Source organism: Ylistrum balloti, unplaced genomic scaffold (assembly GCF_031769215.1).
Source record: "Ylistrum balloti isolate Yb309-2 unplaced genomic scaffold, AGI_CSIRO_Ybal_v1 Utg370158, whole genome shotgun sequence".
NCBI lineage: Eukaryota > Metazoa > Mollusca > Bivalvia > Pectinida > Pectinidae > Ylistrum > Ylistrum balloti.
In genome coordinates, this window is record NW_026782155.1 from 71,852 (window position 1) to 99,780 (window position 27,929).

Sequence of the window (27,929 nt, forward strand, 5' to 3'; positions counted from 1 at the left end):
GGGCTTCGGTAAATGGAATACAGCTGCTACATATACTTTTGCTGTATTCTGGCCGAGCGGAAATACACTGTATGTTTTTGCGTGCGTCGGAACTACTTTCTTACTGAATATTTATACAGGGAATTTTATACATACATTCAGATCTTTACTAAAACCTTTAATCTTTAATGTCTTTCTTATGTTCTCTTTTATTCTTGTAAAATAAAGAAATCACTTTAGAAGACACTTAGGGATCACTTTGTCCGACGTCACGCGTCGTCGTCGGCGTCCGTATAAAGGTTTTCCGGACTTTTTTCAGTAATACTTTGAGTTATCAAAATGAAATTTGGCATATGGCTTTTTGTTGCCAGGGTACAGATTAAGGTAGATTCCCGGCTGTCTGTGGCCCTTTTAGGCAGAGTTATGCGCCTTTCAACTTAGAAAATTTCCTGGGAATATGGTTTTCCGGACTTTTTTGGCTTATGCTTTGAGTTATCGAAATGAAATTTGATATATGGCTTCTTGTTGCAAGGGTACAGATTAAGTTTGATTGCTGGCTGTCTGTAACCCTTCTTGGCTGAGTTATACCCCTTTGAACTTGGAAAATTTCTCAGGAATATTGCTTTGTACAGTTTTCCCTTTATGCTTCAAGTTATAGAAATGAAATTTGGTAATACAACTTTATGGTTGATCGTTGCACATCCAGTTCAATTTCTGGGTGACCGTGACACTTTATGCAGGCGACACATACAGTTCCGAGGAACTCTTGTAGTAGAAAACAGCGGCATTTGGCACTAAGTACATTAACCCGCCAGACACATATTTGTTATGTTCTCCGACCCATTTTCACTTCAACAGCTGATCATACATTCATGCATCAAAAGATGACAGTCAAAAGCTACATTTGTTTTAAAATATAGCTTACATTTCCAGACTCTGACCATGTATTACAAATAGTATTACCGGTTACAGTTTCTCTTTTTTATATAACTACAAATTTACCAGATATATCTAATGAAATAAAGTCAAATGGAATGAGGTGCACACAAGTAGTGTGTTATTCTACTTGGTAGATGTTCATAACGAAATATGTAACTTTACTGTGCATACTGAATATGTTTTCTAAGAGACTTGATCTAAAGCACTGATACGGGCCCTCCAGGCCTCTTACTTTACTTACAAAGATGTTTATATATCCAATGTCATCTCTAAACTTTCTTTATCTCTCTTTCATATTTTGAAGAACAAAAACCAAGATAAGAAATATATCTCAACATCATATCAATCACATGATGTCACTTTCGAGATTCTGACTCCACGCAATTTAGCTGCTAATTGACAAACTTACCGGTCACGATTTTTTTCGATTTTTTGGCTAAGAACAGCAAATATAAGGGGCCAAATTATATTAAAAGCACTTGGGTGCACTGAAACAGGAAGAGTTTGAAACACTCCTCCTAAGATCAAACTATGTTCTAAAAATCAAGAAAAAATCACATTTTTCTTTATTTAATTGATCATAACTTTTTTCTTATGCCAAATTTGACGACAAGTAAAGTTTGCTTAAATTAACAAATAAATTCCAATGAACAAAATAAGTGGTTATAAGAAGCCTTACGATGAACCCTTGTCTTGTTATGGAGCCATTTCTGAACCTTACCTTATACCCCAGTAAATGTCACAAATTCTATAATAATTCAGGCCCTATGGGCCTTTTGAAAAATTTTAGTGCTATTTCCGGGGGGGGGGGGGGGGTATTGGGGTGCTATAAATGCCACATGGTTTGGATTAAATCGGATCGTGGACAAAATCCCATTGTTCGTGAAAGAGGTCCTTTTTATGTCCTCTTTCCACGTCCTTAAGATGTGTGACTCCATTGGTTACTTCTAATGTTACAGCTATGCTTGTGTTGCTTTTCTTTAGCTCTGCATGTCTATAATGTAAAGGTCTGTTTACTTTTTTATGTTTTGTCGCAACACTTACAAGATACAAGATTTTTTTTTCTAAATATGTGTTTTTGAACCATAAAACATTGAGCTTTGTAGAGCTATTATTACTATTATAAAAACTGTTCATAAGATACGACTTCAACATAACTTCCGTCACATGTCCCTATATACGCTTGCAGTACCGTAGACTGATTCATCGTGTGTTTTACTGACACTCTTACTATATATAGACCGAAAAACGGATATATAGTTAGTTATTTTTTAGAACGTACATCGAAGACGAGTTACTTCCCTTCATACAACTCTTCACACTAAAACGAAAATGGCGGAAGATTGGCGCAGTGAAGCTTTCCGACGTAAAGTCATCGCTCAGATGTAAGAAAGAAGTGGTTATCAGACATTCATGTTAGGCTTCAAGCAAAACCCTCATTATCTTATACCTTTTTCATAAACAAGTGAATATTAAGTTTCGTTTTAAACACTCCCATTGACTTGATTGTAAACACTGTCCCAGCTGGCGGCCAGGCACGGGGCAAGTTGCAATATACTTTGTATACAGTAAGGATATTGATATATCTAAGCTTATATGATAAGAGTGACTTACTCGCAGATTACATTGTATATAACTTGCCATATATTTCATACATGTTCTGAATATACAGTTCCTCCTTGGACCCAGCTAGAATGGCAGGTTTGGCACATCTTTCGATTTGTGAGGATGTTAAGAAACTAGTGAGAATTTCCATTTAGTCAAGCAGCGTAGTGTACAGCTAGAAGGTTGCTAGTTTGTACCCCAGGTGATGGCAGAGTGTTTTCATTACTCAATCCTGTTACACTAAAACATCACATCAGACACTAGACTATACTCCTCAGAGACAATGGTTTAAATAAGCTTAAATGCACTTTAGAAATGTTTTTTGAAAATAGTCATCGGAAATGATATTATGTCTTATCTATGAATTCAGGATCACTGCTATCTGCCCAAAAAAACATTTTTGTGTTTAATTTCCTTTTTAAGTTCATTTAATGTATTGTGTTTTTAGTCTTTGTTGATGGAACATAAATTATTTGCCAAAATGAAAAAATATATACGGTTCGGTCCATTTTCAGTTGGCTTAGGTACTGTTGTTTGTTTTACACAATGTAGCCATTTCAGAAGAGTCAGGTTCAGCTGAATTTTTTTTAAACAACATACGATAATATTTTTCACCATTCAAAAAAGGATTTTTTGTAATTATCATTATTTTAAGAAATTTATCATTGAAGTACCGGTATTCATTTTCGTTTTATGTAATTTCTTTCAATCATAGAAATATAACATGATTCTAGTGTTGTGGCATGCACCACTTTCTGTTCTTTTTTCACATTTTGTTAATTTCCTATCTTTGATTTATTGAACAAATATTCCCTAAGTGAAGACGACTTTGTACAAAGATTCTTAGTGCAAAAATGGTTTGGTACAAAAATTCCAGGATTCACTTGTTTACCTGCTGGCTCTATATATTTAGATCAACAGTGTCTGTTTTGCCAGTTGTCACATCATGTATAGATTACTTTCATCCATGGATACTGTCAGTGTGACTGAGTTTTCAGTCTGTAGTTCAAGAGGTATTAATTGTATCTTGATTAATTCACAGCTAATGAAAGTAATTAGGTCAGTTTGCCAAACTGCTCTGATAAGATCTGACCTGATTTTGTTAAAAGGTCACACAAGGATCTGTTTTCTCCATGGCAACAATTTGCTTTACCAGCTTTAATATTAAAAACACAAGAGAGTAAAGTTCATGGAGAATGATTTTTAGATGTTGAGGTGTTTCTTTGTTGTGGATTGTACTAGATTTTTATTTGCAAGAGAGGGATTTTACCCTTTTCTGGCCTAAGTGATGGTGCATGCTGTTCATGTGACCTGTTACAATTACCTTATGTTGATGATTCTCTCCAAAACTTAGGATTGGTGTTAAGTTGTATTTCTCAATGAACCATAATAACTTCAATTTATTCAAAGTCATGTATTGTGTGGTAGGTGTCTGATGCTACCTAAGAGGGTGCTTATCAGGAATGTCTGGAAGGGTGCTATTTGCTATTACTCAGTGAGGCATTTCATACTTTTTACATTAATATATTAATACATATTGATAAAAGTCTGATAGTCATTGATTGTGAACTGTCTGGGGCTAAGTTATTACATGGTATTTGTCTGATGATAGTGTGATTTATTGGATATTTCTAGGGGCCATGATATTTATTGGCTTACATTACCTAAGGTGAACATCTGAAGTGCATGGTTCATTGTTCCCTACCTGTAGCTGTTTATGTTTTTCACAGACCACCCTATTCGTATGTGTTTGAGTCCTTGGGGAAAGAAACTTTCGACTCTAGTTATTACTTAGCCTCAAAATAATGTGAAATGACCAACCCAGCAAGCAATCAAATTCAATATTGTTATAAATGTCTTGAATGTGTATTCAGAAAGTTAAATGAATATTATGTTTGTATTTTATACGTTTCATAGAGACGAAGCAGTGAGAATGGCTGCTACACCCATGACAAAATCTAGCATGGAAATGGAAAACCATGTATTTCTTAAAGCCAAGACCAGAGTAAGTGTTTAACCATATAAAAACTTTCAGAAAATGGGCTTCCTGTATGGACTGCATATGTACGTTTTCAGTTTGGTAAAATATAAACTTTATTTGTTTTACAACAGTTGCCTAAGTGTAGTACACATGATTTGTGTAATACTGATATGTAACATGTATACAATTTTTTCAGATTTTAAAAATTGTTGTTGTAAAGTATTCATCTGTACAACTTTTTTGAAGAAAAATAGACATCATTAACTGGGGTAGAAATCTTGTAAAAGAAAGCATATATTTTTACGGTTTTGTTTTGTGTCATTTCAGGAAGAGTACTTAGCACTTGTAGCTAGACTTATCCTCCACGTCAAAGGAATAAGTAAGTGCCTGGTGCATAGTAAAGGTTTATTAAGGTTGTTTCCTTAACTTTCAATAAAATATGAAGTTGTCATATTAAATATTTGTCAAAGAGAATTTCATAGAGAACAGAAATTAAACAGAATAAAATGGGAAAAATACTAAGATTTAACATTTTGACTTAGAAAATAGAAAAATGGATTTAGATTGAAATTGTAGGTGTTTAAATACATCAATGTAGTAATTTTAAAAACTTCATGCCAATCACTGAAAAAGTGGCATCAAAAAATATATGCTGAATTTTTATTTTCTAAAAAATGAAAGTTCGTAAAGATTCAGACAGGTTACATTTTAAATGATAAAGGAGAAAGTTAAATTCTTTGTTCCTCATAGATGCCCAAAAAGAAAAGGAAAAGAAAGGGATGGGTCCAGGAGGGATGATGTATTCTCAACAACAGGGTATGCCACAAGGTGGCGCTACAGGACTGCAACAACAGCCAATGCAGGACCCAATCAATGCCCTTCAGAATCTTGCCATGCAAGGCACAACTGTGTCTGGCCAGCAAACAGGTAGTTACATAGTTCTATAATTTCTGGAAATAATGTGCTGACTGGATATATCAATTTGATTGACTGGACGTTAATACTGTAAAAGAATTTAATTTGGCACAGTCTATATTTAGCGCTCTGGGGTCTTGTTACCTTTTTCACGCAGTTAAATTTAGCACTGGGAAACAGCAGCATAAATTTTGAAGTTGTGCAAGTGGTGTATTCCTGTTCTATTTACAACATAATCTCAGCAGTCAGAAGAGGTGAACAGAGTTACGGGTACGGTTGACTGGTTTTTTGATATGTGTCAATGTAGATACTGAATCAATTATTGCAGCTCCCAGGTATGAATTGTTTTTCATTCCGTTGGCAGTATAGAATTTTTACCTGTTCACACTGCATTGCTTGTGAGAGGTCATGATGATGCCATCACACAAAACAAAAAGCTCCTCTAGGTAGATTATAGGAATGTTAGATGTGATGTAAAACACAAACTGTCCAAATCATTAGACATTGTTACTGGACTTTTGTACAAATTATTGGTGTTAATAAATTGTTTTTCCAGTTTCCACTTTTTCATTGATCTGTTTCAAGCATCATGGAAGTTTTGGCAGTCATATGTATTCAGCACTTTGATGTCTTGGCACGAAAACCACTAATATCAAATGAGCACTAAAATTATTCATTTCACAGTATAAAGTTATTCACCTGACAATGGATATGAAGGTGATTTTCAATTTATCAGAAAAGGTGCATCAGGTATGAAAGAAGTTTAAGCAGCTTTTGAGGTCACCTGAGACAAGTTCTCATGGTGACTTATTGCGACCCCCTTTTGTCCGTAAACAATTTAACATTTTTGAATTCTCCTCAAAAACCTCTGAACCAATTTCAATGAAATTTTGCTGAAACTTTCCCTGGCCTTAGATAAACTAAAAAAACAGTTAATATGGTCCCCACCCCACAGGTACCTGAGGGACGGACCTAAAAGTGTCAAATTGACTCAGATTTCAAAAATCTTCTCCTCAACATCAAAATATTGTAGAATCAAATACTCTTCAGTTCTTGATTTGGGTCAAAGTTGAAAATTACCATTTTAGGTAACAAACTTTATGTAAAACTTCTTCTTATCAAGTTCAATAAGGTGTGGAGCCTGGATATTTCACATGCAAGATGTCCCAGTTATTTGTTATCAGGTTTGATAATATGAATGACCTTGACCCTCTTTCAAGGTCACATGGGAAAATTTTGTTTAAATATCTAAAGTAACTTCTTTTAAAAAACTAAGAGGAACAAGGTGATAAGGTTTCATCATTTGCATATTGCATACGATAGTTGTAAGAAAATATTGTGTCAAATGTCAACTTTCCGTTTCAGGAAGAGGTCACTTTTAAAAAATTCTTTTTTAGGTAACACAAATAAATTATCTGATGTTGCACTGTCTAGATATCTAGTGTATAAATTGCTTGAATGGTTAGCTATCATCTTTATAGAAATTATTGACCTTTAGGTAAGATGTTGTGTATAGGTGAAAAGCGTGTCAAATTGTTGGCCAACAATTTCTAGTTATAATTGAACTTTGTGCTCAATTTTTGTTACTTGGCATGGAATGATATGTATTAACAATTAATAGCCCATTTTTAGTATAATATGACAAGAGTAAGTGTCATGGTACCATGTGTTGGTGATATTTCAGTGGTATGACACTGATGACATCCTAGTGGCCCTAAAATGACTACATTGTGACAGGGTATGGTGTTGTGCTACAGTGTCCACTTGTTGACATTTCATTGTGATGACACTATAAAAGTGTGCCTCTAGTCATTATAATGTTACAGGGTATGGTGTTGTGCTACAGTGTCTACGTGTTGACATTTCATTGTGATGACACTATAAAAGTGTCCCTCTAGTCATTATATTGTGACAGGGTATGGTGTTGTGCTACATTGTCAATGTATTGACATTTTACTGTGAAGGCACTATAAAAGTATGTTGGTGGCTCATAGATAGACATCATGGTCACCATACAACACTGGCTGTTGTAAGGACGTAAAGTCACAAAGAAATAAACAGACCCTTGTTGCCATTGTGCTGCCTTTCCATACAATGTCAATGAGATTTTCATGTCCTCTTATTTTTGTAGTTAATCCAAAATTTAGCCAAGAAATATGAAAATTTTCCTGTTAAACATGTCACCTATCAAACAATGACAAACATGTTTCATTATTTTGAAATTGAATGGCAATTGGAGTGTGAGGATTTTTTTATTTGTGGAAGGGATTTTTATTTGATGTGTATCCTTAATTACTATAGCTACTTACAGGAATACTGACTCCTCAGCAACAGGCACAGATGCAGCAACAGCAACAACAGCAACACAGACAACAGTTGATGCAGCAACACATGTTACTACAGCAACAACAACAACAACAGCAGCAACAGCAACAACAACAACAACGTAACATGGCCAATATGCAACAACAGCGACCACCATTACAGGTCAGGATTCACAAGTTAATATGAGTGATAAAGGTCAAGGTCACAATATAAATATCATGCAAGTCTCTCATTGTAGGTCATTTAGTGTCACAAGGCTGATGATATTGCAGTCAAGGTCTAGGTCATAATTTTGAAAATGTTAATCTGTCAGAGTGCAAGTTAATTATAGAGGTCAAACTCTTTCAAGAATATTCATATGTGAAGATCTCAAGCTTAAGAAAAGACTACTTTAGGATCCTTAGAGTTCATGGCCGCGGGTCTGAAGGGTGGGGCCAAAAGGCGTCAAATTGCCTCAAATTTATATAATCAAATTAGGTTTTTGAGCACAATTTGTTTAATTTCCATCAGAAATATTTCAAACTTTGTTAGAGTTACGAGCAAGGGATGATGACTGGACGATATGTATATATTGATCCTGACCTACCCCCATTGGCTGATGGACAGGGTCAAAAGGAGCCAGATTGACCTAAATTTCAAAAATCTTCATCTCAACACTTAGGTATGGTAGATTCAAAAGCCCGTCATGGATGGAAGTGTCTTAAGATGCATTAATTACCAAAATGGGCCTCACATTTCTTCCTGTGGAGGAGGTTAACCTTACTGTAATTTCTATGGAAAAAATTGCATTTTTGAGCATAACATTGTTTATTTCCATTTGGAAATCATCAATGTTACCATGTGACCATCAAGGCCAGTAGACCTTTTGTTTAGTCAGAATATTGCATTTCCAGACTAATTACATGTTCCTTTTTCTTAAAATTCAATTGATAATGAAATACTGTTTTTCTTCACTGAAGCAAGTATGGTTTTAGAGATTTTTCATACATTTAGTATGCAATAGATGATTTATTTTTTATATAATAGAACCACAGTATATTTTGTTAAGAAAATGCTTGGTGATATTTCATTGTTTCAGAGGCAGGATGCGTTCATTGTGACATCTGCTGACAAGGTTCAGATTCAGCCTGTTGCCCAACAGCTACCGGCCAGTGCCAACCCAGTATGTCTCCTACAACCAGAACAAAATCTGTTGAATTTTTAAATTTTGACTCTCAAATTTTTACATCAAAAGTTCACTACATCAAAAGTTTCCTTAACTGAAAATTTCCCATCCAAACATTTATGAAACTGCAAATACATATGACATCTGCATGTTTAATACATTTATAGTTTTTTTCCCACTGATCTGGACTGTAGATAATATGAAATGGTAACTCTTCTTTAAAAACACAGGTTCAGTAGTAAATTTATTTGGCAATATATTTTGTGATTATATTTTATGAGAAACCTGCTCTTCGGAACAGTTGCAAACCTTAAAGCAAAGTAAAATATCTTGGATGTCTTCAAGAATGATTTGTAACAGTCTTCATGTACTTGAAAAAGAATTAATATATAAAATGTTGTTTTTATTATGTATTTAATAATCATTCAGGGTTTCTTCACTGTTTGGGATGGGGGCATTTTTACCTCATTTTTAGAAGAAAATTGGTGAATTAAAAAGGAAATCGCAAATTTTGGAAATTTGGCTTAAATATGGAATACTTTCAGTTGACAATTGGGCTTATTTCAGGCCCCTGAAGAAAGGCCATGTCATGATATTAATATTGTGATAAGTTAGCAGTGATCTTGAGTTGGTCTTCTTCTTCAGCAGCAGCAGCAACAACAACAACAACAGTCCCAGTACCAACACCAGAACATGCCTGTAGGACAACAGCGACCTGGACCCCAGGGGGTACCCATGTCCCAACCTGGAAACTTCCCTCAGGGGGTAAGTTAGGAACCTAACATATTACAAAAAGTCACTTATTATTAGAGAAAATGATAATAAATGAGGGGGCCACAATTGCTCAGTTAGTCAAGTATCAGCCAAATAAAACATCAGGTGAAGATTTGAGGTTGTTAGGCTGGATCCCTTCCCAACAATGGTTTGTGGTTTTTCAGAATCTGAGAAATTGGACCACACTAAAATTAGGCTTGGAAAATTCACTTTGAAAATTTTTAAAAGTAGAAGAAAGTTGGAAAATGATGCATATTGTTATCTGTTTTATATGCACAGAACATTGGGCAGCAGGCACAGCCTCAACAAATGATGTCTCAGGCCAGCACCGTGTCATCAGCTGTTCCTTCCCCTATCCAACAGTCAACAGGGTCAGTAGTCTGTAGAGTTATGTTAGAACACCATGTAATTGTTGTCTGAAATGAAATACTTTTGAGGTGGAATTTTTTATTGCTGTTTGACTTTCAAAATTTTGAATTATAAAGCAATGTACAGGCAAACTTCTATGAATCAAACTTTGATGATTCAAATTTTTTGATGTATCAAAGTTTTTGTTTTGTCCCGAATTTTATTCTTATATATTACTACTTACTTACCCCTTTATCAATCAAAGATTTATAAATCAAACTTTTTTGATGTATCAAAGTTTTTTACGCACCGTAAGCTATGATAACACAGTCATTGATACATGATGATTCGAACAAAGCATTTACCTGCACTGTGCAGGTATTTTCCTGCTGCTGCTGCAAAATTTCACACATTTTAATGAAGAATGCTACCTGACAATGGGATTACCATAGCCCGCTATCATTGGCTCTGTATTATGAGGTTAATTAATGACTGGACACAGATTAGAATTTAATTGGTTAATTAAAAGCCATGATATTTAAATCAAAGATAATTGAATGTTGTGTGATGTTCACAGCTGCCATTGTGGTAATGGCATTTAGTTCGGTCTAGTTTACAGAATTTTTAAATTCGGAGGGTTTTCTTTTTTTTTTTCTTGAATGAAAATATTGTGTTTTAAAATAAAAATGCATCTTTCCATTTAAACTTGTATTTTTGATAATTGTTGTGTTTATTCAGGTAGAAATATTGTGTCATTAACTTTATATAGCCATGACATGAAAACGTCAATATAACCCATCATGCATGATTCAAAGTCTCAAAGTTATTTTGGTAGTTCCTTACAACAATTTGACTGTATTTAGAACTATATATTATTAAACTGCTCTGTAAATTAGAAAAATCTACATCACTGCTATTTCATTGCTGTATATGTTAAATTAAACCCTGGTTAAGTGTAAATCCTGTATTCTCATAGATCTCAATTTTTTCAATTTTCTTTAAAAAAAAAAAAGGCCCTTTCATGGACACTTGATTTTGTAGATAATGTAGCTGAATAAATCCGCTTGTACAAATTTCAACAGTTTGTGGATTTAGAGTACCTATGAATTTATAGATGAAGAGTACTAATGAAAGCTTTGAAAATAAAACTCCCACAAAAATAAATGATTATACAGTAATTAAACTTGAGACATATGAACAAAACCTTTTGGTAGAAAACTGATCATTCTCCAGGAAAAAATTGGCAATTAAAATTTTCTTAGTAGGAAGATGATCATTCTGAAGAAGGCACCCTCACAGATATGTCAATTTATTACTCCATAACCAGTAGTTATATTAAAATAGGATTGTAAAATAAAGGTGTTTTAGGTAGGAGGAAATTAACATGGCCAGGTTGTGTGTATTTTATGATTTACATCTAATCGTAAAAGTGATTAATGTAAACTGTCAGATATTTAATAATTATTAAATAATACAAACTACATTTGATTTATGGTAATGAATATTCCCACAGGTTGCAGGTCCTGAATTAAATTTGGCATATGTTGCATGTTCTTTATTATATTTGAGATAATGAACGCTCCCTTTTGTTTCAGGTTCTTTATTAAATTCTAAATAATGAATGCTCACATCTGTTACAGGTCCCAGATGACCCACTCACCAATCTCAATGATGACATCCCCCTCCCCCCAGGGCTATGTAGTCCCGTCCCCTGCGTCTCGGAACTTCAGTGCTCTTTCTCCTAGTAGCACAAACCTCAACACACCAGGTAAAGTACATATCACTTGTAATCTTCAAGGGATGTCATGTTGTCTATAATACTAAGATTACTATGAGGGTTGTGCCTCTTCCTCTTGAAAAGCAAGCTTGTTATGGGCCTCCTGAAGTTATTATTAGTTCAACTGGCCTGAATTAGAGCAAATTCTTTAAAATCCTATTTCTGTAATAATTATTTGATTTTGCTCAAATTTAGTATGAAGCATTTTTGGGTAAAGAGGCATCAATTTTGTATAAATGGATGGTCTTGGCCCCGTTGGGTCTGAGGGGTGGGGCTAAAGAGGGGTAAACGAGCAAATTCTTTAAATTACTACTCTTCCAGATAGGATTTTGCCCAAAGTTGGTCTGAAGCATTGTTGGGTAAAGGGGTATCAAGTTTGTATAAATGGTGGGTTTCATTGTTTGGTGAAGCAGAAGCAGTTGTCAGTGGAATCTGCCCCGTTGGGGCCTGAGGGGCAGAGCCCAATTGGGGAAAAAGAACAAATTTCTTTAAGTTCTACTTCTCCATTAGGAATTATTAGATATTGGCCAAATTTGGTCTGAAGTACTCTTGGGTGAAGCTAGGCCGAGAGGGATGGGGCCAAATTGGGAAAATGTAAGTTCATATGAATCCTCCTTCCATACAAGGGTATTGGCAAAGTTTGGTCTGAAGCAATTTAATGAATAGTGAATCTGGCCTTTGTTTGACCACAAGGTCTGGACCCAAATATGGAAATTTTATCAGAAATTGTTTGTTATAGTTGAAATTCTTTAGTAAATAGGTGAATAGCTAAATAAGCAAGGCGAGTGATGCAGGCCCCTTGAGTCTCTTCTTGCTACAGTGTAAAAACATTGTATCATTGTTATACAAATATGGGACCAGAGTCATTCATGTCTTACAAGACATTTTCTAGTTAAGTAAAAATGTCCTTTTGTCATTAGAATATTTTCTTTGTAATCAGAATCATGTTCCTTTGTTATGAATTCGGACATACAGATTTCTGTGTTACTGGCCAATCACTTTTACCTAGTTCATCATTTCAGCAGTTTTTGGTACACATGGAAGAAGTGGCTAAGCTGCCTTGCTACTGTACCCTTTGTTATTAGAATTATGCCTCTTTGTCATCAAAATATATATTTTTGTGATGGGAGTCTCAGTCCTATGGTATGAAAAATAGTGGGCAGAGTACTCCCATTCTATCAGAATGTTCTCCTTTTGGTGGTAGTAATACCTTTTGATGGGAGTTATGTCCCTTTGATTTTAGCCGCTGGATCTGGCCAGGCTCCAATATCACAGGAGGACCAAGCTTACCTTGACAAGTTAAACCAGCTGTCTAAATACATAGAGCCACTTAGGAGAATAAATCGTCGTATGATGAACAGACAGTCTGCAGACAAGGATGAAGGTAAGGGTTAGCAGCAATGTAGGATTAGTAGCAATGAAGTGTTAACAGTGATGTAAGGTTAGCAGTGATGTAGAGTTAGCAGTAATGAGGGATTAACAGTGATGTAGAGTTAGCAGTAATGAAGTGCTTTTTCTTAAGGATTACTAGGTAAATTTTCTCCTTATTAGGATATTTTTCTCTTGTTTCATTAGTTTTTGTATAAATCAAGATTCTGTTGACATGCCAGTATTGTTGTATTTGCAGACAGAGTGAGGGAAATCCACAAGATGAAGAACCTACTGGAAATCTTGACAGATCCCTCTAAAAGGTAACATATTGTTCAGTAAATTTCCTCTTGAGTGTATTTGATATTGTATGAATATGTGAACAAATTTAAATCCTATTCCCATAATATCACATCAAATTTTATGCCTGATTTAATTTCAGTCTTAATTTGCCGAGATAAAATGTGAGAAAGTTACATCTGACCACTGACAAGAAATATTATCAGGGGTTGGTGACAGGTCTATAGGAGCCTCTGCTGACTTAATTGATATGTTGTTCAAGATATATATTATCCAGAAAAATTTGAAATGTGTAAATAACTAAATGGGAACCATTTGATTCCTAAATTAAAAATTCCAGATCACTGTAACGGAACGGTGACCAGGGTTTATTGGTATATAAGATCTATATTATTCTTCAGGTTACCATGGAAAACTCTTCTCAAATGTGAACAGGTGCTACTCAAACTTGAACTGGAATGGGTAAGTCAAGGTCATATCAGGGTCAGCTGTTAAAGGTCACATCAATCTATATCCTGTCTCATTAAATCATACGTACTAGATGACATGATAAGGTCAAAAATGGCAAGATGTGATCTCACCTGATCATAAGGTCACATTTTGTAGGGCGTTTTCATAAGGTCATTGTCATAGTTATGTTATTTAACAAGGGCAAATAATGAGTTTAAGAAATATAATGTTAAACATCAAACCTGGCCCCTGGTGAAAATTCTTTCAAATGTGAATTTTTAAAAAGGGTGGGGGAGGGGGGGGACATTTGTATCATTTCATGTCTGTAGATTTATTGAGACAGGTCAGGTTAATGTAAGTTTGCTTTGCAAATCCTTGTGTATTCAACAACTGATGTTCAGGCAGCAGGTCTGATGTTTTGATGATTCTAGTTTCTATAAAATGTTTTTTTGTATGTGGCAAGGAAAATAGGTAATATACTTTACTGGAGATGTAGTCATTCACTTTCACAATTTTCAGTCATAAGTGAAAACTCCTTAAGATTGTGGGTTGCTTTTTATTGATAAATATTTTTTCTCTCTGTATTTCATGAAATATTACCTGTTTCTGTGATTCAAATGTAATTTGTTGATTGTTTTCCTTTTTGTTTTCAGGACAAAACTGGAGAATTGGTAAGAAAATCAAAATTACACTGAAACAAGATAGAGAGGAGTGCTGGCTTCATTGAAATGTTCATAGAAATGTGGCAATATAACCTCGGGTGTTGAAAAAAAATGAATCTATATATTATAGTCTATCAGCATTTTGATATTCTCAGTTTTTATGGTTTTTATGACGATAAAACCCAAACACCCTAATAACTAACAGATTATTTCTGTGGATTCTGTAACATATATCATGTGTTTGATCTGTAATAAGTTTTGTTGTGGTGTTGATGTCATTAATATGTGTTAGAAAGGCAACAGGAAAGTCCTTTACATGCATTGCATGTATATGTTACAAGCTCAGTTAACAGATACGTCCGTCACATCATAATGCCACTAGGACGGCCACTCACCAGTGTCAGTCTTTATGTCTTTTATATATTTATGTTCCAGGCTCCATCAGCAGATACAGTTGTCACCAAGGCCACAACGACAGCCACTCACATGTGTCAGCCATTATTAGATGCAGTGGCTGCACACATGGCATCACCAATGTTGAACCACTCCTTACAGCGGACGTTTGGTCCAGCCGTTACAGCCTTACATGGCAGTCCAATCAGGTATAAAGAAACAGATGTAGTCATATTAATAAAGATGAATTTTAATAAGATATAGAAATACAGACCAAAGGTCCAGCTTAATTCTATAGATTACCTGGCTTCAGAAAATATTTTTTCTGTTTGATTTTCTGAAGAATGTGAGCCATGTGGTCAAAAGAATCTTGCACTAATACATATTATGTGAAATTTAACAAAATCATTCAATATTTCCATAAAAAGAATTGTACCTTATAAAATTATTGAACCTATTTAATAAAATTATCTTTATATTTCATGAGCAACTGATTTCTATATGATTATTTGGCCACCAACTTATTTAAGTGTATTTTAATAAGCCTCAACAGTCGTCCTTGTTCCCTTTGCAAACACAGTCCTTAGAAAAAGTATGAAGATCAGTTGAATAATTCTTTACAATGAAAAATCAGTTGTCATCAACATTCCATTGTTAAAATTTTTCGTTTGGTTTTGTTTCTCAAAATTTATAAGTCAAACTTTAACTAAACTTGGTGTATTTGTTGTTAGGACTGTAGAATTTACTAGCTTTTCTGCTTTACAGTGTGTCAGAATTTGACTTCAGTGTTATAGGGAGAAAACAGATATAAATTATTGTTGTATTTAGCAGATTACTTAAAAATTTCAGACGATGAAGAACAGGTGAGACATATAATATGTTCTTAAGATGTCACTGAATGAAAGTTTTGATTAAATTGTTTTCAATTGTTTCCAGGGCGCCAAGTCCACCTCCGAAACGTCGCCGTGTTGAGGAACAAGAACATGATGAAATCCCTCACATTCTTCAAGGCGAAATTGCACGCCTAGGAAATCGCTTTAAAGTCAACTTTGACCCAACGCAACACGGCGGGTCCAAGGATATCCACCTTCTTTGTCGCCTAGGTAACCACAAAGATTTTTGTTTCAGTATTGATGTAGACAGGATTTAGTCAGTTTTGCATCGGTGTTGGTTGTAATATAATTCAAACATTTACATATGAATTATCTGCAGAGTCCATCTAATGTAACTTTTTTAAGAGGTACAAGAAGTAAAAAGTTATGCTTTATCTCTGTAAGCACTCGTTTTAGTGTAACTGTAACATAAAATGTGTCTGTACCCTGATGTTCTATCCTTATTTAGAGTCCCAAGATTTCAGATCAAAGTATCTCAGATTTCAGTGTCACTGACCTCTAGCCATCTAATAACTGGTCATGGTCCTTAAAAGTTTAAGGTGAAGGGCTGCATTGTAGGGATAACAAGGGACCCTTATAAAATTTCTCTTGTATAACTACCACATTTGTGTATATTTACATGATGTTCTATGGTATTATTTTGCCTATATTTGTTAAAAAAATTGGTTTTGGAATTTTAAAACACTAATCAAAAGTTAAAGACTAGCATGTGATTCTTGCATTTTTCACGGATTGAGCAAATCATTGTGATGGTCAGTATCAGGTTGACCTGATGAAATCAGATGAATCGGCGACACTGAGATTATCAAAGCTAATTCTGATGTTTCTAGCTGATCATGAGAAATGTTTGTATGTACTTTAAGGATTAGTAGATAGACATTTGTGATTTAACAGAATGTATGGGATATTTCTGTGTATAGATAAGTCTGGTATTTCTATCCACAGATGATAAGAACCTGCCCAGTATACCACCCATATCTGTTAAAGTTCCGGGAACGTATCCCAACAACAGTCCAGAGTGTGACACCACAGCAACAGAATACGGTGAGTAATTCTTCTCAGCAGGTTGTCTCCCCTCCCTCAGATAAACCAGATTTGGTTTGTTTTGATGAATAGGTTTGTAAAAGTGGGACCAGGGTTGTTTGTTATAAATATGGTTGAACTGATCTTTGTTTGCTTTCTCTTGAAATTTTATAAAGCCTTTCAATGCTTGTATCAATATTTCCTGAAATGTAACATACTGAGAAACAGGCCCCTTGTTTGACTGTTTTGACAAGGGTTATTGATTTACATACGTTTCTGACCTGTCTAGACACACAGTTTAAGTCTGAATTAAGATGTGGAGGTCTGGAAAATTACTCTATCAAATTTCCATTGTAGTGGTATTTCTTACCTCTTATAAGTAAAGATCTCCAACAAACTAAGAAATCTAAATTTTTCGGGAAAAACAATATACTATATAATTTTTTAAGTTCGGAGGGTTATTTCAGATTTTCCTGTTTCAGGCTAGTTCACAGAGATTTAATTTTTTGCATGCCTATACATTGGTGTTCATGAACATGAGCATATAACATGTATTTCCCAAGATTTCCATTCACTGTAAACATATTTACTAGGTTTTTAAATTTTGTACCTTCTTAATGACCACGAATACAGCACAATCCAATCCTCTGTAGATATAACCAACTGTAACGTACATGATACCAATAATTCTCAGGATGTTCAAAAGCAATTTAGAATTCTTTGAAAATTTTCTTATTTGGAAATACAGAATGGAGAATACTTTTATAAAAAGGATTGGTCCCAATGTTGATCTAACATGTCTTTTAGAAAAGATCAAAGACCATTATTTCATTATAATCTCACCATATTGAGCTCCATGCTTATCGTCTGTATTAAATATTTGAATTTGGGAAGTATGAAATATATTCAATTTGAGAATGGGGCCCATTATTGACTCCTCTTCCTCCAAAAAATATTTTAAAAGCGATTTAATCTCTGTATGGAAGCATTAATGGCAAGTCTGTATCAAGAAAAAGACCCATTCAAACATGAACATGGCATAAATAGAAAAAGTCAGTTTAGTTATCAAGCATGAGTCTGGTGAGCTTAGCCTTCTCTGTCAAAAACAAATAGAGAACTGACAAACTTGGTTAACACCTGGGGTCTGCAAGTCAAACCAGATGCATTTAAATTGCTGTTGATCATTAACAATTTCCTCAGTTAAAAAAAAGGAGGAAAATGGAGGCAATTAAAGAATGATACACAGCTGATCAGTTAACATTTTACTTAATAGAGACAGCACAACTAGTGTTAAACTTTGTAGGGATTCAAAATATTAACCAGGCAGGTTGAGTGTTTATTAGCAGGTACTTTTAATCAAACTTTCCCACGCTTCATTAAGTACAGAGAAATAATTTGTCTCCTTCGGCAACGAGTTACAAGTGTTGCACATACTCTGATATCATGGTAGTGAATCTATCAGGCACACAAGTGTTTGTTTCTGTCTTAGCGCCCATGCTGTACTGCATGGTCATGTTATTGAGAATGCTTTTTTTGTACATCAGTTATTTTCTAACTCATATTTACCGTTTTGTAGTAAAAACATTACTGTTTATTTCCTTTATTGAGCAGGTCTACAAAAAATGACATCTCTTTCAAGTCTAAAGCATTAAGGGCTCATGCACTTCCTGCTCTACTGCAGTCTGTACACACGATGGACTAGTCGCTATACATGGCAGGCTAGTCTGTATACACGATAGACTAGTCGCTATACATGGCAGGCTAGTCTGTATACACGATGGACTAGTCGCTATACATGGCGGGCTAGTCTGTATACACTATGGACTACTTGGTATACATGGCAGGCTAGTCTGTATACACAATGAACTAGTTGGTATACACAGCAGGCTAGTCTGTATACACAATGAACTAGTTGGTATACATGGCAGGCTAGTCTGTATACACTATGGACTAGTTGGTATACACAGCAGGCTAGTCTGTATACACAATGGACTACTTGGTATACATGGCAGGCTAGTCTGTATACACAATGAACTAGTTGGTATACATGGCAGGCTAGTCTGTATACACAATGAACTAGTTGGTATACACAGCAGGCTAGTCTGTATACACAATGAACTAGTTGGTATACATGGCAGGCTAGTCTGTATACACTATGGACTAGTTGGTATACACAGCAGGCTAGTCTGTATACACAATGGACTACTTGGTATACATGGCAGGCTAGTCTGTATACACAATGAACTAGTTGGTATACATGGCAGGCTAGTCTGTATACACAATGGACTAGTTGGTATACATGGCAGGCTAGTCTGTATACACTATGGACTAGTTGGTATACATGGCAGGCTAGTCTGTATACACAATGAACTAGTTGGTATACATGGCAGGCTAGTCTGTATACACAATGAACTAGTTGGTATACATGGCAGGCTAGTCTGTATACACAATGGACTACTTGGTATACATGGCAGGCTAGTCTGTATACACAATGAACTAGTTGGTATACATGGCAGGCTAGTCTGTATACACAATGAACTAGTTGGTATACATGGCAGGCTAGTCTGTATACACAATGAACTAGTTGGTATACATGGCAGGCTAGTCTGTATACACAATGAACTAGTTGGTATACATGGCAGGCTAGTCTGTATACACAATGAACTAGTTGGTATACATGGCAGGCTAGTCTGTATACACAATGAACTAGTTGGTATACATGGCAGGCTAGTCTGTATACACAATGAACTAGTTGGTATACATGGCAGGCTAGTCTGTATACACAATGAACTACTTGGTATACATGGCAGGCTAGTCTGTATACACAATGAACTAGTTGGTATACATGGCAGGCTAGTCTGTATACACAATGAACTAGTTGGTATACATGGCAGGCTAGTCTGTATACACAATGAACTACTTGGTATACATGGCAGGCTAGTCTGTATACACAATGAACTAGTTAGTATACACAGCAGGCTAGTCTGTATACACAATGAACTAGTTGGTATACATGGCAGGCTACTTGTTATTAAGGGTGGCTGGTCGGTATAAACGGCAGACTAGTTGGTACACTTGGCAGGATAGTCATTATACTCAGGTTAGTATGTATAAATGGTCTATACTGTTTACATGGTTGGCTAGTTAGTATGCACCAGAGATTAGTTGGTCTACACATTAAGCAAGTTAGTAGGAGGAAGGATAATTTTTTGTAAATGAAGTATATTGAATAACATACAAATGTACCTGAAATGAATTAAAAACAGTCATCTCTGTCTGTAAAGATCACCAAACTGTCATCTCTGTCTGTAGAGGTCGCCAAACAGTCATCTCTGTCTGTAGAGGTCACCAAACAGACATCTCTGTCTGTGGAGATCACCAAACAGACATCTCCGTCTGTAGAGATCACCAAATAGACATCTCTGTCTGTAGAGGTCACCAAACAGTCATCCCTGTCTGTAGAGGTCACCAAACAGACATCTCTGTCTGTAAAGATCACCAAACAGTCATCTCTGTCTGTAGAGATCACCAATAGACATCTCTGTCTGTAGAGGTCACCAAATAGTCATCTTTGTCTGTAGAGGTCACCAAACAGTCATCTCTGTCTGTAGAGGTCACCAAACAGTCATCTCTGTCTGTAGAGATCACCAAACAGTCATCTCTGTCTGTAGAGATCACCAAACAGTCATCTCTGTAGAGATCACCAAGCAGTCATCTCTGTCTGTAAAGATCACCAGACAGACATCTCTGTCTGTAAAGATCACCAGACAGACATCTCTGTCTGTAAAGATCACCAAATAGTCATCTCTGTCTGTAAAGATCACCAAGCAGTCATCTCTGTAGAGATCACCAAGCTGTCATCACTGTCTGTAGAGATCACCAAACTGTCATCTCTGTCTGTAGAGGTCACCAAATAGACATCTCTGTAGAGATCACCAAGCTGTCATCACTGTCTGTAGAGATCACCAAACAGTCATCTCTGTCGGCAGAGATCACCAAACAGTCATCTCTGTCTGTAGAGGTCACCAAACAGACATTTCTGTCTGTAGAGATCACCAAACAGTCATCTCTGTCTGTGGAGATCACCAAACAGTCATCTCTGTCTGTAGAGGTCAATCATCAGTCATCTCTGTATGAAGAGATATTCAAAGAGTCATCTGTCTGTAGAGGTCACCAAACAGACATTTCTGTCTGTAGAGATCACCAAACAGTCATCTCTGTCTGTGGAGATCACCAAACAGTCATCTCTGTCTGTAGAGGTCACCAAACAGACATTTCTGTCTGTAGAGATCACCAAACAGTCATCTCTGTCTGTGGAGATCACCAAACAGTCATCTCTGTCTGTAGAGGTCACCAAACAGACATCTATGTCTGTAAAGATCACAAGACAGACATCTCTGTCTGTAAAGATCACCAAATAGTCATCTCTGTCTGTAAAGATCACCAAGCAGTCATCTCTGTAGAGATCACCAAGCTGTCATCACTGTCTGTAGAGATCACCAAACAGTCATCTCTGTCGGCAGAGATCACCAAACAGTCATCTCTGTCTGTAGAGATCACCAAACAGTCATCTCTGTCTGTAGAGATCACCAAACTGTCATCTCTGTCTGTAGAGGTCACCAAACAGACATCTCTTTCTGTAGAGATCACCAAACAGACATCCCTTTCGGTAGAGGTCAATCATCAGTTATCTCTGTCTGAAGTGGTTGCAAAGCAGTCATATCTGTATGAAGAGATATTCAAAGAGTCATCTGTCTGTATAGATCACCAAACAGTCGTCTCTGTTTGTAGAGATCACCAAACAGTCACCTTTGTCTAAAGAGGTCACCAAACAGTCATCTTTGTCTGTAGAGGTTACCAAACAGATATCTTTGTCTTTTAAGGTCACCAAACAGTCACCTCTATCTAAAGAAGTCACAAAACAGTCATCTCTGTCTGTAGAGATATTCAAAGAGTCATCTGTCTGTAGAGATCACCAAACAGTCATCTCTGTCTGTAGAGGTCACCAAACAGTCATCTCTGTCTGTAGAGATCACCAAACAGTCATCTCTGTCTGTAAAGATCACCAAACAGTCATCTCTGTCTGTAGAGATCACCAAACAGTCATCTCTGTCTGTAGAGGTCACCAAACAGTCATCTCTGTCTGTAAAGATCACCAAACAGACATCTCGGTCTGTGGAGATCACCAAACAGTCATCTCTGTCTGTAGAGGTCACCAAACAGACATTTATCTCTGTAAAGATCACCAAACAGACATCTCGGTCTGTGGAGATCACCAAACAGTCATCTCTGTCTGTAGAGATCACCAAACAGTCATCTCTGTCTGTAGAGATCACCAAACAGTCATCTCTGTCTGTAGAGGTCACCAAACAGTCATCTCTGTCTGTAAAGATCACCAAACAGACATCTCGGTCTGTGGAGATCACCAAACAGTCATCTCTGTCTGTAAAGATCACCAAACAGACATCTCGGTCTGTGGAGATCACCAAACAGTCATCTCTGTCTGTAAAGATCACCAAACAGACATCTCGGTTTGTGGAGATCACCAAACAGACATCTATGTCTATAAAGATCACCAGACAGACATCTCTGTCTGTAAAGATCACCAAATAGTCATCTTTGTCTGTAGAGATCACCAAGCAGTCATCGCTGTAGAGATCACCAAGGTGTCATCTCTGTCTGTAGAGATCACCAAACTGTCATCTCTGTCTGTAGAGGTCACCAAACAGTCATCTCTGTCTGTAAAGATCACCAAACAGACATCTCGGTCTGTGGAGATCACCAAACAGTCATCTCTGTCTGTAAAGATCACCAAACAGACATCTCGGTCTGTGGAGATCACCAAACAGACATCTATGTCTGTAAAGATCACCAGACAGACATCTCTGTCTGTAAAGATCACCAAATAGTCATCTTTGTCTGTAGAGATCACCAAGCAGTCATCTCTGTCTGTAGAAATCACCAAACTGTCATCTCTGTTTGTAGAGGTCACCAAATAGACATCTCTGTCTGTAGAGGTCACCAAGCAGTCATCTCTGTCTGTAGAAATCACCAAACAGACATCTCTGTCTGTAGAGGTCACCAAACAGACATCTCTTTCTGTAGAGGTCAATCATCAGTTATCTCTGTCTGAAGTGGTTGCAAAACAGTCATCTCTGTATGAAGAGATATTCAAAGAGTCATCTGTCTGTAGAGATCACCAAACAGTCGTCTCTGTCTGTAGAGGTCACCAAACAGTCACCTTTGTCTAAAGAGGTCACCAAACAGTCATCTTTGTCTGTAGAGGTTACCAAACAGTCATCTTTGTCTGTAGAGGTCACCAAACAGTCATCTTTGTCTGTAGAGGTTACCAAACAGATATCTTTGTCTTTTAAGGTCACCAAACAGTCACCTCTATCTAAAGAAGTCACGAAACAGTCATCTTCATCTGTAGAGGTCACCAAACAGTCACCTCTATCTAAAGAGGTCACCAAACAGTCTTCTTTGTCTGTAGAGGTTACCAAACAGATATCTTTGTCTTTAAAGGTCACCAAACAGTCACCTCTATCTAAAGAGGTCACCAAACAGTCTTCTTCGTCTGTAGAGGTCACCAAATAGTGTTCATTGTCCATGGAGATCACAAAACAGTCATCTCTCCCTGAAGTGGGCCCCTGGCAGTTATCTTTTTAGAGATCATTGTTCACCTTTCTGTATATGTCATCATGTATTTAGAAAGGTCACCATTGTGTAGTGGATCCCTTTCTTGGTTTTGGCTTGTAAAAGTCACTGTATGAAATTTTCTTTATCAATGCCATCATCTGATACAGCTGTTATGTCATCTGTCTGAAAACTCCCTTAACCCAACCCAACCCCCCCCCCCCCCAACCCCCCTCTCCCTCTCTATGTACACCATCTTTTTATAGAAGTCACCTCTGTGCACTGTATACATTATTTGTCAGATATGAATCTGCTACTGGTAGTTATTGAATTAATATCTATTGTATCCAGTGACATGGAGTCTGTTACTGGGACAGGTACAGAGTGTAGGGGAGAATGAGGTATTTATATGAACAGCCATCATCAGCACATTATACCAAAGTGTTATGTGTTTCTGCTGCCGGCTCTCAGCTCTCTGCAATACCAAATTGTTTGCATTCTTCTGTAGACTAATGGATAAAAACACATTGTTGTAGTACACCAAGTAGGTACTGTATGTCTTTTGTACTATTGTACACGCTTAGTGTAATCCTGGGCTTTTCTGCTGGGGAAGGAGGCATTCAGCACTTGAGATACAAGCTTTATCTGACCAAAATTGTTAAACAAGCTATCCACTTTCATTAATCACTCCTAGTTTCCTGTATTGAAGCATACAAGGGGTCTAAGAAATCTGCATGTCAGTGGGAAAATCTACTTGATCAATAAGGTGACCTTGTTCCTTTTCACATCCAATAAGGGATTTAAGACCTAGTCACCTCGATGAAACCCAAGAGCATGTCCTGTTTACCACCCGACCATCCATTTAGGTTTGGAAAATTGATAAGTAAAACAGTAATACCGATATAGTGTCCTCAAAACCTTACTGTTTCTGTATAATTCTCTTAGCAGAAAACTGTCAGGTTATGTCTCTCAAGAGAAATATCTATTTTTCTTCAGTGATGAAAAACTAGTTAGGCCAATTTGTATTTTTCAGTATTATATTCAGTAATATTCAGTGTGGAAGACTGGAGTACTTATGGAAAAACCTGTATGGCTGGTGACCTGGTATATTCTCATTTACTTTGTCTAAGGGAATAGTGAATGGTTTACTGTGCTCACCTGGACAAATACTGGTTTTAGTACATTATACAACTGAACACTTACCGGTACTTGGAGGATAAACTGCCCTTCCAATAAGATTTTTACATACAATATATTTTTGCCATTTTACTTTCTTTCCAGAATCCAACATCTTCCTGCAGTCAGTACAAAATACTCTAGAGGTTCTCCTCTTACGGATGCCTGACAAGTTTACATTTACAGAGCTATTAGACAAATGGGTAAGTTATATAGAGTTGAAGGGGTCAGATATCACAGGAGTCCAAAGTGAAATGTAATTGTTATATGATCTGGTAATAAGCCGATGTTAGTAATAAGACCATCCATAGCTGTTGCAGTTTTAGACAAAAAAGCTAACAGACCTTATATAATTGCCCTTTGATTGCCAACTTGGTTACCTCGTGTCAAATATTTCATGTATGTTGCCTTAGTATTTGATATATGTAGATGCTGTACATATATAGATATATTTGATGTTGTGAACAATTGCTGAATGAAGATAATTTTTTACTTGTGCCCTGGCTAGGCCTCAAACTCATGATCTATGGCATCAAATTGCTTGGCCAAGAAATTGCAAACTGCCAAACCATTACACCACGACATCCCCAAAATAGGATGTTTGGAAGTTGTACTGATAGACAGCTGGAAATTCTCCACATGATCATGGTGGCAAATTGGCACATTACGTTATATTAACACCTGGACTGCAATGTATATATATACATGAATACGAAATATACATTAAACAGAAATGTTGATTACAAGCTTCCAGATTTGAATGACCTGTCGTAATTTTTCCCAAGTTTGATATAGGTATAGATATGTTTGTTTATATGAAGTAAGTAATGGAATCTCATTTGGCAGTAGATAAGAGGATGATGATTTGGAGAGAGGAACGGTACAAATGGTATTTGTCACAAACTTCTTAAATTAATGCAATGAGACAATGTACCTTTCCTCCATCCCAGTAGATATGAAACAACATGGTTTGGTAGGTGTCCTCCAACACAATATACAGTTCCCAAGGCTGTCTTATATACGGGAGATTAACATGCAGTGTGGCCTTGGGACTTGTTTACTAGTCAACAACAAACAGCTAGAATTGCAGTGACCATGACAGCATGATTTAACCTTATTTATGCATTGGATGACATGATTGTTACAGCCACTGGGCTGAGTGGTTGCATTGTCGGAACATTTGTATTTAATCAAATCCATGTGTGAGGCAACATACGTACTTGGTACTAAGACACGTTATAAAGTGTTATGCAACTCAGCACGTCCTTGTTTTGCCACCATGGCAACAAACTTGGCTATTTGGCACATTTAGCATGACATCTGATGGATGGTTGTTAAATGCCTCTGATTGGCTGGTCATAGATCATCTGTAAATCAGTTATTCAAGGTCATGTGATTGGTTGTTCAGCTGAATGCTCTCGATTGACTGGTCAAAAGTTATCTACAGGTAAGGGATTCAGAATGGTTGATTAGATCCCTGTTTTGGATTGACTGATCAGAAATGTCTCCAGACAAGGAAGCAAATTACTTGGTCTGGAAATCCAAGGCTGTGTGTACCAATGATAAAAGCTGGCAAGGGACTAAATTATATTTGTGTTTGGCCTTGATAGTGTCAGCAGTCAATGTGTTAATATCATACAATCGTAGGATGGAGAACAGCCACAAATATTTACTGCAGTACAGTAAATTGTCTGTAGTATGCATTTTATGCAGAGTCTAATGAGTTATTAAAATAATGTTCAGTTAGCTAAGACTATTATTAACAAACTACATTTTGTTAGAATTATCAAATAATTCCCAATCCCCTTCCCATAAAAATAACATAAAAAACACATTTCAAATAATTTTTGTTATACATTTCAGGAGATGAGTGTGCGAAAAGCCTGTGCTGCATCAGTCTGACCATCCAGAAATGCTACTGTCCAGTAACGTTATGTCAGTCCTTATCATGATGAATTCAAGTGTTGGAGTCAAATTTACAGAGCTTTCTGTGGCCATCACTCATTTCAACCAAGACTTTCTCCAACAGAGTTTCTCCAGAATAGTTAGATTAAATATATATTATTCAACTAATTCTTGAGGAAAACTTGAAATCATATTTATTTTGAATTTGAGTATTCAAAAAACACATAATATTAGTCAGAAGCTGAGTAAAGATATTGGAAATTCTTATGAGAATGTGGGAAATACCTGGCTACCACTGGTGCTGTGAGGTCAAAATCAAATGCAATTGTAGACAGAACTAATGAATCTCTGATGTTGATATGGGGTCTTGCCGACATAACATGCTTCAACAACGGTATATCACAACCTGATGTAGACATGAGGTCGTTTATACCTGGATAGAGACACATGTCAAAAACTGTAAGTCACAACCTGATGTAGACATGAGGTTGTATATACCTGGACTGTGACACATGTCAACAACTGTATATCACAACTAGATGTTGACATGAGGTTGTATATACCTGGACTGTGACACATGTCAAAAACTGTAAATCACAACTGGATGTAGACATGAGGTTGTATATACCTGGATAGAGACACATGTCATCAACAGTACATCACAACTTGATGGAGACATGAGGTTGTATATACCTGGACAGTGACACATGTCAAAAACTGTAAATCACAACTGGATGTAGACATGAGGTTGTATATACCTGGATAGAGACACATGTCATCAACAGTACATCACAACTTGATGGAGACATGAGGTTGTATATACCTGGACAGTGACACATGTCAAAAACTGTAAATCACAACTGGATGTAGACATGAGGTTGTATATACCTGGATAGAGACACATGTCATCAACAGTACATCACAACTTGATGGAGACATGAGGTTGTATATACCTGGACAGTAACATATGTCAACAACTGTATATACCTGGAAAGTGACACATGTCAACAACTGTATATCACAATTTGATGAAGACATGAAGTTGTATATACCTGGACTGTGACACATGTCAACAACTGTATATCACAACTAGATGTTGACATGAGGTTGTATATACCTGGACTGTGAAACATGTCAAAAACTGTAAATCACAACTGGATGTAGACATGAGGTTGTATATACCTGGATAGAGACACATGTCATCAACAGTACATCACAACTTTTGATGTATATAGACAGTGACACATGTCAAAAACTGTATATACATGAGGTTGTATATACCTGGATAGAGACACATGTCATCAACAGTACATCA

The 27,929-nt window shown here is 36.4% G+C and overlaps 1 protein-coding gene across 2 annotated transcripts; it reads left to right on the forward strand.

Moving 5' to 3' along the window:
* The first annotated feature begins 2,250 nt into the window (after positions 1-2,250).
* On the forward strand, positions 2,251-27,825 carry LOC132550906 (mediator of RNA polymerase II transcription subunit 15-like). 2 transcript variants are annotated; one of them, XM_060215004.1, is made up of 18 exons: positions 2,251-2,303; positions 4,441-4,528; positions 4,832-4,883; positions 5,255-5,431; positions 7,731-7,906; positions 8,823-8,906; positions 9,555-9,674; positions 9,963-10,054; positions 11,672-11,799; positions 13,052-13,192; positions 13,436-13,499; positions 13,878-13,938; positions 14,580-14,597; positions 15,024-15,190; positions 15,918-16,084; positions 16,820-16,918; positions 24,815-24,912; positions 26,573-27,825. In XM_060215004.1, exons 1-18 carry the CDS (start codon positions 2,251-2,253, stop codon positions 26,609-26,611), a joined length of 1,824 nt encoding a protein of 607 aa, XP_060070987.1. In that variant the 3' UTR covers positions 26,612-27,825. The 2 variants fall into 2 exon arrangements, with proteins under 2 accessions (XP_060070987.1, XP_060070988.1); XM_060215005.1 differs by having other exon boundaries at positions 9,558-9,674.
* The last annotated feature ends 104 nt before the right edge of the window (positions 27,826-27,929 follow it).

Bases quoted from the DNA above. Each gene is read 5' to 3' on its own strand.
- LOC132550906 (XM_060215004.1), top strand. From the start codon at position 2,251: ATGGCGGAAGATTGGCGCAGTGAAGCTTTCCGACGTAAAGTCATCGCT. The intron at 4,884-5,254 runs GTAAGTGCCTGG...TGTTCCTCATAG, and splicing joins CCTCCACGTCAAAGGAATAA to ATGCCCAAAAAGAAAAGGAA. The intron at 16,085-16,819 runs GTAACCACAAAG...TTCTATCCACAG, and splicing joins CCACCTTCTTTGTCGCCTAG to ATGATAAGAACCTGCCCAGT.